The sequence below is a fragment of the Aedes aegypti genome, chromosome 3 (assembly GCF_002204515.2).
Source record: "Aedes aegypti strain LVP_AGWG chromosome 3, AaegL5.0 Primary Assembly, whole genome shotgun sequence".
NCBI classification, from domain to species: Eukaryota; Metazoa; Arthropoda; class Insecta; order Diptera; family Culicidae; genus Aedes; species Aedes aegypti.
In genome coordinates, this window is record NC_035109.1 from 408,960,944 (window position 1) to 408,977,571 (window position 16,628).

At 43.7% G+C, this 16,628-nt stretch overlaps 1 protein-coding gene across 1 annotated transcript; it reads right to left on the reverse strand.

Moving 5' to 3' along the window:
- Positions 1-461: 461 nt before the first annotated feature.
- On the reverse strand, positions 462-12,776 carry LOC5573230 (zinc finger and BTB domain-containing protein 41). Its single transcript, XM_001654396.2, has 4 exons — positions 12,475-12,776; positions 1,183-2,192; positions 813-1,122; positions 462-751 (listed from the first exon to the last, which is right to left on the reverse strand). Exons 1-4 carry the CDS (start codon positions 12,657-12,659, stop codon positions 532-534), a joined length of 1,725 nt encoding a protein of 574 aa, XP_001654446.2. The 5' UTR covers positions 12,660-12,776; the 3' UTR covers positions 462-531.
- Positions 12,777-16,628: the final 3,852 nt, after the last annotated feature.

Below are 16,628 nucleotides of genomic sequence, written 5' to 3' on the forward strand. Positions count from 1 at the left end.
AGACACCCATCCACCCCCTTCAGTGTTATGAAATTTGTGAATGGGCCCTTAACACTTTCTTCATCATTACAAAAGCAGTTTCTTCCCAAAACACATCAACAAACTGATTCCTATTTTGCTTTCGTAAACATATGACTACTATGATCTGAATTGATTTAATTTTCAGTACTAGTTAAACAGTTCGTTGGCTCACGAGCATATTTTGTTTTAACTATACTCTGCTTCTAACCTCTCATAATCCCTACAGTGTTAAGCGACTCACCCCTTGGTTTCAATGAGTCTTGCAATACTCGGTTCAATTATTCCATGATTTGGGCGTGTTGTGTTTCTATATTCTAAGATAATGCCCTTGGTGATCTATTATCTATATAGCACTCATGTCTTATTTACAAACTCAAACATTTGCAGTCGATAGTGGACGCAATTGAAGAAAGTTACACAGAAGAAAAACCAGTTAGATGCTCATTTAGAAATAATTACCATTTATTCATGAACATATTATAAGTTATACTTGCATATAGTTCTTGGATATTACTGTCCACTGTTTTCATCCGGAATTAATGCGTAAACGTTTTGAGGACCGACTGGCGGAATAGTTTGGGGATGGGTCAATGGAATTGGGAGAGGGATGGAATTCATGAGTGCTGGATTCCAGGTTTGAAGTTCTTGTGGTTCTGTTTGAACAACCATTTGATTTTTCTTTTCATGGATGTTCTTCTCGTGAGTTTTCATACTCCACTTATTGTTGAATCTGAAATCGGGGAAAAAATAAATAATTATATCTACCATACAACATTCCACAGAATTCTAACCTCTTTCCACAATATTTGCATTTATGCGGAAATTCTCCAGTGTGTATAATCGAGTGCTGAGTAAGGTACCATTTCATGGTAAATCCTTTGCCACAAATTTGGCAGATGTACGACTTCTGGTCAATGTTGTGTCGTTTTTGATGATATTTCAAAACTCCAATCGAACCTTGTATCACTTTTCCACATATATTGCAAGGGTGAGCTCCAACTCCACCTGGTTTGTGGAACTTTTTGATGTGTTTACTCAAGTTGTACCTACTTGAAAATGCGACTTCACATTTTTCCACCGAACATATATACGGTTTTATCCCTATGATCAAAAATAAATTATTAACATTAAATTTACATTCAGCTGAGAGTAAATATTTACCCAAATGTTTATTCCTATGGCTTTCCACAGATTCTGGACGAATAGATTCACCACAGAAATCGCATAACTGCCGCATGACTGTAGGAGGCTGCTTATTCTTGGGTTCTTTTTTCTCCTTCTTCTCTCTCTTCTCCTTCTTCTCTTTCTTCACCTTGCCCTTTTTCGGATATTTGAATTTATGTTCCTCGTATTCCTCAACGGGATCATAATCATCATCAACTTTGTAGTCTTCATCCATAGAATCGTCCGGTTCAGATTCATCTGATTCCTGCTTTGGATGGGATAGGTTTGTTTCTACAACTTCGTGTGGAGCGACTTCGACTGTTACAGTATCTTCGATTGCTGCTGAACCACCTTCAGTTTCATTGACGACACATTCCGGCTTAATTACCGGTTCGGGCATCCTTTCATTAACATCTCCATCGTCATCATCATCATTATTATCATTATGTCCAGCATCACTGTCATTGTCTTCAAGATATTCTTCGCACTCAGTTTTATGTGGTTTGGTCTGTTCTTCGTACAGTGAATCGATCTGTTGACGGTGGTTCGCAACGACTTGTTGGCATTTTTTGAACAATTCTACAGTCTCTTGATCATCCCAACCATTGCTTTCCATATGAGCTCTCTTGCACATGAGTAAATTTTTAGCCTTTATCATAGCATTTTTGAATTCAAAAAACATATCCAACATGTTCTGACAATTAATGCAAATGAACGGATAAGCGTCGTGCGGAAACACACGAATTTGGAAAACAACGCGGGCCTTTTTCTTATGTTGTGCAAGGATTATTTCGAGATTTTCACGTGCAACTCTGCGCAGGCAAATGCGGCATTGCGGTATCATTTCTTCGCCACTTGGCAATTCGATAGGACTTCCTTTGCTGAACATTTCAACTCGATCCGACTCTTTCATCAATGCAAGGTCAATATCCTCTGGCATGACTTGGGTGCAACGAGACCTCTTGAAGATTACTGGTGTTTTTTTCTGGACATCAGGTGATTTTTGCCTAAAAACATTGGACAACAACTATGGTCATTATCGCGTTCTTTTACTTATTAAAAATACTTTGATGAAACTATAGAATATACACTTTGTTAGAAAAACTTCAATGGTTTTCGAATCGAAAAGAGAGACGTATTTTATTAGTATGTGTGGGGTATTGTGGTATATGTATTAGATTGGCCCTGAAGCCACTTGTAAAACTCTACAAGCAACTAATAGATGTGTGCCTTAGGGTAAGAAACAACTTATCTCAAAATTTCAGCTTTTTTGGTTGGTGTATTCACTTTTAGTTTGTATGCGATATTTTTTTCAAATAGATATATTAAATATTGAGACTCTCACTATACTGAACATAATTGTAAAAGTCTGTTTAAGGATTGAAGTTCATTACTATTGGTATTTCAGCAGTTCATACCATACAGGCATTTAGCCAACGCTTGAAGACATCTTCTTCTTCTTTCTGGCGTTTACGTCCCCACTGGGACAGAGCCTGCTTCTCAGCTTAGTGTTCTTATGAGCACTTCCACAATCATTAACTGAGAGCTTACTATGCCGATAACCATGTTGAAGACATACAAAGCAGTTTCATATGGGCTTAACATATGTAGGTATATCCTTCAAATAACGTTCTGATTAATGAAGTTTGATGGGTCCATGTAAAGAAACGGTCAAGACCGATAAGTAGCCACATATCTGGTGATGCCGAATTCGTTCCATATTTATCCATGGATTCGAGCATTAGTTTAGATATTTACTATCATCACCAATAAATTAGCGCTGAAAATTCTGGACAAACATTAGAGAAGGGCCCAAAAATTCTTTAGCTCATTTCAGAAACGTTGCTGTTGATATTGTTCTTGTTTGATGAGGACTTTAACCTGAAGGACATTCATCCCTACGTTGCTGTTGAGCCTTTTTTTAGTGCGCCCACGCAAACTAATTCCACTATCATGAAGATTAGTGTTGGTTCTTTCTGATAGTTGATAGTTGTATTGAGCGTAATCGAATTGAATTGGTCTCAACATTGTCTTGCAAAACTATTGTTTGCCAATGTCGATGTGCCCTTTTCTAGTGTTTGTACAGAATTTATTAAGTTTAAGTATTACACCACATGATAGGATATGGTCCAGGTCGATAAGTGGTCACCTAATTCGTTGCAGGGTCAGGAGGTTCCAAACATAGACTGAGGTGATTGCAACTATCGACTGACGCAGAAAATTCATAATGTTTTATGGGGCGGCGTCATTTGTGTGGTAAGCGTGATCGCCTTACATTCTCCCCAGTCGGTCGGGTATCAATTCCCGTCGATGTCCTCGAGATTTCCTGTGACATAGGTAAAATCCCTGATAACGTTTTCCTCCGGAAGGGAAATAAAGCCGTTGGTCCTGGCCCATGTGTTAATGTAGGGTCCCAGGTATGTGCATGTTGCTGTCTCTCTTGGTGTCGGGATTTTAAGGTTTCGATCCCAGACCCAGCCGACGTTAGATAATTTGTGAAGTTTGATAGGTCACTTATTAGAGTTTAGTCTATGTTGAAAGTGGCCACTGCAAGAGAACCATCTCCCTCGGGCACCGAATCAATTAACCACCGTCGAACTAGTTATGCAATTTTCTCCTCTATATCGAATGATGAGTTTATACAATTACCATTGCGAAACAATAGACTTAAGAAAAATCGCGTAGTAACCTAATAATATACCATGACCCCACAGTTATGGATCAAATAGTGTGGAGTCCAACCTATAAAATTCAATAAAATGACATGAAAAGAGTAAAATTGTAATTTAGAAGCTCGAATTGAATCGTTTCAAATTGGAACTTTGTTTTGGTTAAAACAGTTTTTGAGTGTGTAAATATTCTCAGGAAAAATTAAAAAAATTATCGGTTTCTGAAAACCATATTATGGATCAAATTGAATGAATGAATGAATCAAAATCTTACGGATCAGTGCGCAAAATCAAGAGATTTTCAACTCAATGCATCTGTATTGCATGGTTTGGCGAAAGTTAACAATATGTCACATATACACTACCCACCATAAGTATGGAATCGCGTATTGAAAAGTTTAGCATCACGTAAAATTAATATTATCTCGTGATTTTGAAGTGCTAGATCAATGTATTTTTGAAGTTATCTTAAAAAATACGTCTTTGAGCCTCTGCGATTTTTTATTTTTGTTGAAAAAACTTTTATCATTGGATTTTGGGTGATGCTAAACTTAAAAATGCTGCAATACTCAGTATTGCAACGATTCCATACTTATGGTGGGTAGTGTAACTGCAAAAAATAGCAGTATTAGAGCTGGAAACAAGGATAAAATACCCTTTTTTTGTGATACTGCATTATAGTAACTGAGACATGAACTGTTTTCGCTCCACACCAATTTTTCCACTCTTTTTTGTCTGTTGAAAAATGAAATTTACAAACCTTGATGTTTAATCAGTTTAATGCTTAGTGCTATTGCCTGAAAATGTCGAATCCAATACAAATGGTAGAAGACAAATAGTATAAAATATGGGAAAAATATGTTTTACGCCAACGTTTATGTTATAAGTGAGTTATCCGATGTTGAACGCCAAAGTGATCCGTCACTGTGGGGTCTACCCCGTTTGGCATAATGCCATTTGGCATAATAGTCGTTTGGCATAACAGTCGTTTGGCATAATGGTCATTTGGCATAATTTGAAAAAGGATTGTAATGGTACAGTAGACTGGCCCAGCTCAGTATGGGAGAAAAATAAAGTTGTATGATTCCACGGGGCACCCTCCAGGATTATTTCTTGGGGTTAGAGGAAGCCTTTCTGAAAAATTCAGCTCATTTGGTCGTTCCATGAGCTAACGCATTTGAATTGAAGTTAATATGGGATTTTCAGCTCAAACATATGAGCAACAGCACATCATCTACTGTTTGGTACAGGAAAATTGATAATCGCGTTCAATTGGACCCAGAATGTCAAAAACACTACTTGATGTAATAGCGACAAATATTGTAGAAGATTGTACCATGATCAAAATTAATAAAGTTGGTGTTTTAACCATCTGAAGTATATCATGCAATACTGCTTGTATTTCTTCAACATAGCTTGAAGGTAGCCACTAAGCGCATCATAGCCACCTATGACGCTGGGCGAGCTGAGGCACATGTCGCATGCATGTAAGTGACTGTACGGGAGTGCTGATCTAAGCCTAACTTTAACCTTCTGCAATTATGTTCATTAGGGTATCAACTAGTGAATTTGTCATTCTGGGCTTATTTGAACGCGAACAATTAGTATACGGAACGAAACAGTGACATAGGATCAATTTTCAATGTATTTGAGACGAATATCCCATACAAACTTCAAATCGAATGCGCCAGCTGGTGGAGCAACCAATTGAGTTGAAATTTTGAGAGAGCGTTTTTCTTACCCTAAGGCTCATATCTAGGGGGTGCCCCGTTGAGTTTTACAACTTTTTTGTTTAAGAGCCAGTCTAATGGTACAGTAATATGCGGGGCCATAAGATGCGTCATAAAATACTATGTTCCTTTTTTTTTTTTTTCAAATTACATGGAATAACTTAGGCGTTGGTATTGGAGCGGAACTTATTAAAATGGACCCGGACAGGTTGGCCACTTGTCTGCACCGATTGATAGCCAGGATCTGGGATACAGAACAGCTGCCGGAGGAGTGGAAGGAGGGAATAATATACCCAATATACAAAAAGGGTGACAAGTTAGAATGTGAGAACTATCGAGCGATCACCATTCTTAATGCAGCCTATAATGTGCTTTCCCAGATCATCTTCCGCCGTCTATCGCCACTGGCAAGCAGATTTGTGGGAAGTTATCAAGCCAGTTTTGTGGACGGGCGATCGACGAAGACCAAATCTTTATGTTGCGGCAGATCCTCCAAAAGTGTCGTGAATATCAAGTCCCTACGCACCACTTATTCATCGATTTCAAAGCGGCCTATGATACCATCGACCGCGAAGAGCTATGGAAGATTATGGACGAGAATGGTTTTCCCGGGAAACTGACTAGGCGGCGTCCATTTATTACGTAACGCTAAAATTGGAAATTTTTGACCCCCTCCCCCCCCTCCGTAACGCTTTTTGTATGAAAAATTTGAAATTTTTGTATGAGCCGTAACGCTTGAGCCTACTCCCCCCCTCCCCCTTGAGCGTTACGTAATTTGTGGATGCCGCCCTAGACTGATCAAAGCAACGATGGATAGTGTACAGTGCTGTGTGAAGATATCGGGTGCATTATCGGACCCGTTTGAAACACGCAAAGGACTTCGACAAGGCGACGGTCTTTCCTGCCTCCTGTTCAATATTGCGCTAGAAGGTGTTATGAAACGGGCGGGCTTCAACATGCGGGGCACGAACTTCAATAAATCCAGCCAGTTCATTTGTTTCGCTGACGACGTGGACATTGTCGGAAGAACGTTCCAAATGGTTGCTGAACAGTATAGCTGAAACGTGAAGCAGATCGAGTTGGATTGAAGGTAAATACGTCGAAGACGAAATATCTGCTGGCTGGAGGAACCGAGCGCGATAGAGCTCGCATAGGCAGATGCGTGACGATCCACGGGGATGAGTTCGAGGTGGTGGACGAATTTGTCTACCTCGGATCATTGATAACGTCGGATAACAACTGCAGCAGAGAAATTCGAAGACGTATCATTGCCGGAAGTCGTGCTTACTATGGACTCCACAAAACCTTGCGGTCTGGTAAACTTCACTTCCGTACTAAGTGTATCATGTACAAGACGCTAATTAGACCGGTAGTCCTCTACGGGCATGAGACGTGGACAATGCTCGAAGAGGACCTGCAAGCGTTAGGAGTTTTTGAACGACGTGTGCTTAGGACGATCTTCGGCGGAGTATGTGAGAACGGCGTATGGAGGAGAAGGATGATCCACGAGCTTGCGCAACTCTACGGTGAACCCAGTATCACGAAAGTCGCCAAAGCTGGAACCGCAATGTGTGTGTGTGTGTGTGTGCTGAATCTGCGATCAGTTTTGAAACGGATTTACGCGATGGCGGATGTGATGAGTGTGAAGGTGGTGCGCGTTTGTTGTTCGGGAAGCGAAATTCACTACAATTCACTACAGGTGCGATGGGCGGGACACGTTGTGAGAATGCCGGACAACAATCCCGCAAAAATGGTGTTCAACTCAAATCCGGCCGGTACAAGACGAAGGGGAGCGCAACGAGCTAGGTGGTTTGACCAAGTGGAGCAGGATCTTGGAAGTGTGGGGCGATCGAGGAATTGGAGGTTAGCAGCCATGGACCGAGTTAGTTGGCGTAACATTGTGGCGCAGGTCATGTCTGAAGGACGTGAGCCAGCAAAAGTAAAGTAAAAGTAACTTAGGCGTTGGATACATTTTGGTTAAAAATGCGCTATAATATCCCGGACATAATTGTTAAGAAGCAAACCCTAGATTAGTAGGCTATGAATAAGTTAGTTAGTTACTTAAAGCTATGTTCTGTTATCACTTGCCAATAAACCGTTGAACCATTAACATCACTCTGCTCATCAGGTTATGGGCCCAGTCGCGCGGTTCCCTGGTAACGTAGTTTGTTTGGCATAGTTCGGATCAAGTCGAAAATTTTCACGCGCAAGGTGAAAAATTCGGAACGATTGTTCGTTTCGAAATAAGTATCGGTTACGGAATTGCGATTCGAACGATCGGAAGCGGAATGGACGAAGAAAGAACACAACGGGTATACCTCTTCGACGGAGCCAACTTCTCGAACTGGAGCTTTAGGATGGAAGCCTACCTGGAAGAATTGGGACTGGCGCACTGCTTTCGGAAAAGCTTGGAAGAGGAAGATTTTTTCGCCGATAACGAGACTGACACTGCCGAGATGAAGATTCAAAAGGACCAAAAACGTGAACGACGAAGACAGCAAGACGCAAAATGCAAATCCATACTTATCCACAAGATCGCGGACTCGCATTTGGACTTCATCAAGGGAAAGGCTTCACCAAAAGCAATCTGGTCTACGTTGGAGCGACTCTTCGAGAAGAAAGGTGTAGCTGGTATATTCTATCTATTGAAGCAAATGTCGGTCATGAGGTACGATGAATCTCGCCCCTTGGAAGAACACGTCGTTGCCTTCGAGAAGAACGTTCGTGACTTGGAGTCGGCTGGTGTTAAATTCGACGAGAAGGTAATAGTCTTCAACCTGCTGCAATCGATGCCCAAGTCCTACGAGCAGCTGATAACGGTGCTAGAAACCTTGCCAGTGGAACAATGTTCTTTGGAATTTGTGAAGACAAGACTGCTGAGTGAAGGTATCAAGCGACAACTGGTTGAAGTACGTTCGGAATCCGGCACGGCGTTTTCTGGAAAAAGCGGAAAATTTAATTTCAATTGTTACGCATGTGGCAAATCGGGACACAAGAGAGCAGATTGTCCGGGAAGCGGCCGCAAGCAGGAGTACAATCCAGGAAAGCTGTCTGGAAAGCAGAAGAAGAAGCCAAGGGAGAAGGCCAATGCGGCAGACACGCAACATGACATCGCATTTGTAAGTATCAACGACTCGAATAGCACGTGTGGCGGAAAATTCCGCTGGATACTCGATAGTGGCGCATCAGAGCATATGGTTGGAGATCGCAAGTACCTCAGCAATGTGTATCGCCTGGAACAACCGGTGGTTATTACAGTGGCAAAATCCGGACATCAGTTGGTGAGTGAGTATGCTGGGGAGGTGCGAATGCTTGCTGCTGTGGGTGATAAGCAACTGCGATGCGTCGTCTACGATGTTCTGTATGTTCCGGATTTAACCATGAATCTGTTTTCTGTGAAGAAAATCGGAGAACGTGGAATGCGTACTACCTTCACACGCGATGAAGCGTTTATCACCAAGACTGATGGTTCACGAGTCTGCACGGCTACGAGGAGGACTAAACTATTCGAGCTTAACGTCGAGTTGATTCCACCAAGCGAGTCGGCTCTAGCTACTGATTCCAAAACGCAAAGAATTCTGTGGCATCGGCGTTATGGTCATATTGGAAACTCCGGTCTGGCGAAGTTGGTTCGATGCAACATGGTGGACGGCCTGGACATCGAGAAGAACCTGGAATCAAGCGAAATATGTGAATCGTGCATGAAAGCGAAGCAGGTTAAATTGCCATTTTCAGACACACCGCGAGCTAGATCAAGTCGTCCGTTGGAGTTGATACACACCGACGTTTGTGGTCCGTTCCAGCCAGCTGCTTGGGATGGAGGAAAAATGTTCGTGAGTTTCATCGACGATTTCACCCACTTCACGGCGGTGTATGTGATCATGGCGAAGAGCGATGTTCTAGCAATGTTCAAGAAATATTCGGCGATGGCAGAAGCACATTTCGAGCGCAGGGTAGCACGAGTTCGCTGTGACAACGGTGGGGAGTATGTCAACGAAGGCTTCATCCAATTTTGCGAAACCAAAGGGATCGTGATGGAGACAACAGCGCCTTATACGCCACAGCAAAATGGCGTTGCGGAGCGCATGAACCGTACCATTATGGAACGATCCCGTGCAATGTTAGACGATTCTGGATTCAAACGATATATGTGGAACGAAGCCGTACATGCTGCTGTTTTCGTGATCAATAGAAGTCCTACGTCAGCGTTACAAGAATCAGTGACCCCTTTTGAGAAATGGTATGGACGTAAGCCTAACGTGTCCAACATGCGTGTATTTGGAAGCAAAGCATTTATGCACATTCCGAAGGAGAAAAGAAGCAAGCTGGATGACAAAAGCAAGGTGTGCTATTTTGTCGGATACGCTGTAAACGGATACAGGCTGTGGAATTCCGAGAAGCGAAAAGTTGTGGTCTCACGGGATGTCATCATCGAAGAACCGAAACCCAAATTAGCGTCCATATACACGTCGGACCACCTAGTGTCCGATAGGGAAATTGCGCCGGCTGAGAACGAAGTAGGTGAGGAAGTAAGAATACTTGAAGAAGAAGAGGAAGACAACGATGTGTACGAATCATTATCAGAAGATGAAAATGGAGAAGTAGAGCAGGAAGAAATTAGAGCAGTAAGACGAACCGAAAGGAAGCGAAAGCAGCCGGATAGATTTTCCGATTATCATTTGTACGGAGCGTTTGCATTAAATGCTGAAAGCTATATTCAGAATCTTCCTGAAACGATCGACGAGGCAAAGAAGCGAGACGACTGGCCTGAATGGCAGCTAGCGATCAACGATGAACTCAAATCGCTGGAGAAGAACTATACCTGGGATTTGGTAGATCTTCCAGATGGTTGCCGAGCAATGCCGTGTAAATGGGTGTTCAAGATCAAATACAACGACGATAATTCGATTAGCCGATACAAAGCACGGCTGGTCGCAAAAGGATGCTCGCAGCGATATGGGATGGACTATCGGGAAACATATGCTCCGGTGGTTCGAATGAGTACCGTTCGTGCGCTGCTGTCCGTTGCTGTTCAAAGGAATTTGCATCTACACCAAATGGACGTACGAACTGCATTTTTGAACGGTAACTTGAAGGAAACTGTTTTTATGAAGCAACCGCCAGGATTTGAGAGGGGGAAGATGGTCTGCAAGCTCAACAAATCGCTATACGGTTTAAAGCAGGCGCCTCGGAGCTGGAATGAGCGGTTCCACAAATTTATGGTGAAGCTTGGATTTCAACGTTCGAAGTACGATAGCTGCCTCTACACGTACACCGGAGAAAAGGTCCGCATCTACGTTGTTCTATACGTGGATGATATTATTCTGGCGTCTGATTCCTTGGAACAGTTATCACACATCAAGAAGAACTTGGCCGCTGAATTCGACATGGTTGATCTTCAAGAGCTGAATCATTTCTTGGGCCTGCGCATTGAACACAACAGAAAGCAAGGTACGTTATGCATCAATCAAACTAAATATGTTCTCGATCTGTTGAAGCGATTTGGGATGGAATTATGCAAACCGGTTTCTACACCGATGGAGCCAAATGCCAAGTTGGTACAGCTGCAAGATGATCAGGAACCATACAGATGTCCCTATCGAGAATTGACGGGTTGCCTTACGTTCCTAATGTTGTCATCACGTCCAGATATATGTGCGGCGGTGAATGTCCTCAGTCGTTTCCAGAATACACCATCAGAAGAACACTGGAAAGCCCTCAAACGAGTTGTACGATACCTTCAAGGAACGAAAGACATCTCGCTCGTCTACCATCGTAGCAAGGACGTCCCACTCATTGGATTTGCGGATGCAGATTGGGGCAGCGATATAAATGACAGAAGATCAACATCTGGTTTCTGCTTCAAAATGTTCGGCAACGCAGTAACATGGGTTACACGCAAGCAACCAACGGTGTCGCTATCCTCAACCGAGGCGGAATACGTGTCACTGAGCCAAGCAACATGTGAAGCGGTTTGGCTTCGTAATCTCGTTACGGAATTTGGAGTTCAGCTGGATTCACCTTTAATCATCTACGAAGACAACCAGTCCTGTATTCAAATAGCAAAAGAACCAAGGGACCAGAAACGACTCAAGCACATTGACATTCGTTATAACTTCGTTCGAGAACGCATTGAAAACCAAGAAATCGAGGTGCAGTACATTCCAACCGGGGACCAGGTCGCCGATCTATTTACCAAAGGTTTACCAACGGATGTATTCAAGAAGCATCGCCATGCACTAGGTTTGAGAGGGGGTGTTAAGAAGCAAACCCTAGATTAGTAGGCTATGAATAAGTTAGTTAGTTACTTAAAGCTATGTTCTGTTATCACTTGCCAATAAACCGTTGAACCATTAACATCACTCTGCTCATCAATAATGACCCCGGAAGTCATGTATGATGCAATTTCAAAAGAGCTTCATTGGATATTGGTTTCCTTGAAAAATGAAGATTAGAAGTCCAATCAAAAATTGACAACGGAACATACGATCTTGAGCGGTTTATCCACACCCCTTTGCTTAATGGAAGGAATTTGATCAAATTCAATGTTTTTCACAATTATGCCAAACAGCTATTATGCCAAACGGTGGTCATGGTACTTTAACTCTGTAAGGTATAGTAGTAATAGATTTAAGTGTTAACATGTTTACTTTCGATTGACGAGAATAAGGGAATAAATTCAATGAATTTCGTTAATTAATTTGTCTGAGTGTACCCAGTCTAAGAGAGCTTATCCAAAAACTTGCCTTAGTACGTTTTTTTTTAAATGAAAGAGGGAACAAGTTGTTTGTACACCATGCAATAAATGACATTATTTTGTATTGAAGTTTAGTATCATTACGCCATTTGAATCGCCTACCATAAACGCGTTTCACCCTAATTTTACTTACGTGTTTGTGTTGCTGGTTGTTTTGGGAAGCTTACGCGGAGATGAGCGGATTTCTTTGGGGGCAGGGGCTTCACTGTGAAGATACTCTACCGACTCGTCCAGCACATCATCCAGCTCTTCCTTCACCGTCACCTCGACGAATGCTGGCCCGGGAATCTTTTCCTTCTTCAGCCAGCGGGTTTCCATGGCTGAAACACAGTTTTTTCCACGATTTTTCCGACAGCGAAAGGGAACTTTTCACGAAATCAACTTTTGCAGACGGTGTTCTGTTGAATTGAAAGTTCACACGCACACTGCGACATAAAAAAGGAATGCTGTCAGTTGTTGTCAGAAAGAAGTACCCGTTACTGAAATCCGTTGAATTTTACGAGAGCACTGCGAAAAAAGTTATGCTCATTTTGAATCAGTGCGAAAAAATTAATTTTTTTTTTTATTTATTTTTTTTTATCTTTATTAACGAGATTTTTAGCCCTGGGCTAGTTCATCTCGGGAACAACGGCTTTACTTCCCTTCCGAAGGAAGTCGCCACTGAATTTTTTAAAGTGACTCTCTCGGGGATGGGATTCGATCCCAGGTCCTCGGCGTGAGAGGCGTGTGTTCTATAACCACTACACCAGGTCCGTCCCCAGTTTTATTTTAAATATGATATATAAATAGGGTAAATGCACCTTTAGTGGAATGGCTGTTTGGCTGTAAACCATGGCAAAACATTTCTTGTACCGATAGTAGCATCACTGTTTTGATTCAATCAAGTGTCCGGGTGCTTCGAATTCCGGACACCGGCCTTAAAAAAAAACAAAAATTATTTTTCGACAACTTGTATGCATGGAGAATGTAAAAGACATCTTAATTATGGATTCTAGGTGAAAAAATGGGAATTTGGTCTAAAAACACAGTGAGAATGGCTAGTGTTCGGCCAGATCGTCCTCGAACGGAGGGGTGTCTCGGGTTCGATCCGTACAGGACCAAATGGTTTCTTTTCGCAATTTTAACTTCGATTTGTACATTTTACACATACAATGGCCCAATTTCATATTCCTACGGGGCACGGTTTTCACATCAAGTTGTTAAAAAACTGTTAAATGATATATTGAGTTTCAAATACTTTATCAATAATGAAGGTCACATGTGTCATCTATAATTCGACAATCATAAAATGTTTCTTTTTATATTAATCTTTGAAATAATGGAAAAGTATTGAATACGTGTCTGAAATTGACCCAATTCCATATTCGAACACCTATCAAAAATCATACATACAACATTCAAAACCTCATTTTAATTATCTATTTTATCTTGAGACTTGAACATTTTTTATGGAAAACAGCATTTGCTGCATTATTGGTTTCTCCTGTGGTCTTAAGTCAGATCATCTCTCTCCACCCATATATGACCACTTGGCTTACGGACGGCCCCTGTAGGTTTAACAAACCTACCTCAGATATTTAACACTCTCTTCCCCATGGTAGCTTCAGAGCTCCATTTATTTTCGACGAACTTCAGACAAACGGAGGCGCGGTAAATGGCTGGGCATGGCGTACCATTGGTACCTCGTGTACCTGCAGGAATAAAATAGACCCCTTTGTGCGGTCCTTAGCCTCTTGCCCAGCAACTCCTATCCCTACCTCCTCGTGGTACTGGCCGGGGTACGAGTAACCTTGGGGAAGATCGGGTAACCAACCCCCGGTGGGAACTTTGGTCGTATGCTGACAGGGAAGGGGGGGTTTGCTTCTGCAAACCTGGAGCGTCTGTACTCCACGTTAGGAGCGGCTCACAACAGCGTCTGTTCCCCATGTCAGGGGCGGCTGATCATCGTCCGAGTGCCAGAGAAGGACTCTAAGCTAAACTGCGCACTATGGCCCTCCGAACATTTAGGGGGAATGGTCCTCCGGAAATCTAGGGGGTTGGTGTCAGGCCCTGCAAGCCAACCGTAAAAACACATCAGCACAGGAACGTCAACGAGAGAATGCGGACCGGAACAATCGGCAAAGACCACAGCAACGAAAATGGACTAGCGATTGGAAACTCGGTACGTGGAACTGCAAATCTCTCAACTTCATTGGAAGTACTCGCATACTCTCCGATGTACTGAAGACCCGCGGTTTCGACATCGTAGCGCTGCAGGAGGTGTGCTGGACAGGAGCATTGGTGCGAACGTTTAGAGGTAATCATACCATCTACCAGAGCTGCGGCAACACACGCGAGCTGGGAACAGCTTTTATAGTGATGGGTGATATGCAAAGGCGTGTGATCGGGTGGTGGCCGATCAATGAACGAATGTGCAAGTTAAGAATCAAAGGCCGATTCTTTAACTTCAGCATAATCAACGTACATAGCCCACACTCCGGAAGCACTGATGATGACAAGGACGCATTTTACGCGCAGCTCGAACGCGAGTACGACCGCTGCCCAAGCCACGACGTCAAGATCATCATAGGAGATTTGAACGCTCAGGTTGGCCAGGAGGAGGAGTTCAGACCGACAATTGGAAAGTTCAGCGCCCACCGGCTGACGAACGAGAACGGCCTACGACTGATAGATTTTGCCGCCTCCAAGAACATGGCCATTCGTAGCACCTATTTCCAGCACAGCCTCCCGTATCGGTACACCTGGAGATCACCTCAGCAGACAGAATCGCAAATCGACCACGTTTTGATCGATGGACGGCACTTCTCCGACATAACCGACGTCAGAACCTATCGTGGCGCCAACATTGACTCCGACCACTACCTGGTGATGGTGAAACTGCGCCCAAAACTATCCGTCATCAACAATGTACGGTACCGACGCCCGCCCCGGTACAATCTCGAGCGGCTAAAACAACCGGATGTCGCCAATGCGTACGCGCAGCATCTTGAGGCAGCGTTGCCGGATGAGGGCGAGCTCGATAGGGCCCCTCTTGAGGACTGCTGGAGGACAGTCAAAGCAGCCATTAACGACGCTGCCGAAAGCATTGTCGGATATGTCAGATATGAGCTCAAGAAACGATTGGTTCGACGAGGAGTGCCAGGAGGTTTTAGAGGAGAAGAATGCAGCGCGGGCTGCAATGCTGCAGCATGGTACGCGGCAAAACGTGGAACGATACAGACTGAAGCGGAAACAGCAAACCCGCCTATTCCGGGACAAAAAGCGCCGCCTGGAAGAGGTGGAATGCCAAGAGATGGAGTTGCTGTACCGTTCTCAAGAAACGCGGAAGTTCTATCAGAAGCTCAACACATCCCGCAAAGGCTTCGTGCCGCGAGCTTAGATGTGCCGGGATAAGGATGGGAGCATCTTGACGGACGGACGCGAGGTGATCGAAAGGTGGAAGCAGCACTACGATGAACACCTGAATGGCGCAGAGAACACAGGCACAGAAGGTCAGGACAGCGAAGGCGATGGCTACGTCAGCACAGCGGACAGCGGAAATCAACCATCTCCCACGATGGGGGAAGTTAAGGATGCCATTCAACAGCTCAAGAACAACAAGGCCGCTGGCAAGGATGGTATCGGAGCCGAACTCATCAAGATGGGCCCGGACAGGTTGGCCGCTTGTCTGCATCGGCTGATAGTCAGAATCTGGGAAACGGAACAGCTACCGGAGGAGTGGAAGCAAGGCGTTATATGCCCTATCTACAAAAAGGGCGACAAACTGGAGTGTGAAAATTATCGTGCAATCACCATCCTAAACGCCGCCTATAAAGTGCTATCCCAGATTCTCTTCCGTTGTCTATCACCTATAGCAAACGAGTTCGTGGGAAGTTATCAAGCAGGTTTCATCGACGGCCGCTCGACAACGGACCAGATCTTTTCCGTGCGGCAAATCCTCCAGAAATGCCGTGAGTACCAGGTCCCTACGCACCATTTGTTCATCGATTTCAAGGCGGCATACGATAGTATCGACCGCATTGAGCTATGGAAAATCATGGACGAGAACAGCTTTCCCGGGAAGCTCACAAGATTGATCAGAGCAACGATGGACGGTGTGCAAAACTGCGTGAAGATCTCGGGCGAACACTCCAGTTCGTTCGAGTCTCGGCGGGGACTACGACAGGGCGACGGACTTTCGTGCCTGTTGTTCAATATTGCGCTTGAAGGTGTCATGCGGAGAGCCGGACTTAACAGTCGAGGCACGATTTTCACGAGATCCGGACAATTTGTTTGCTTCGCGGACGA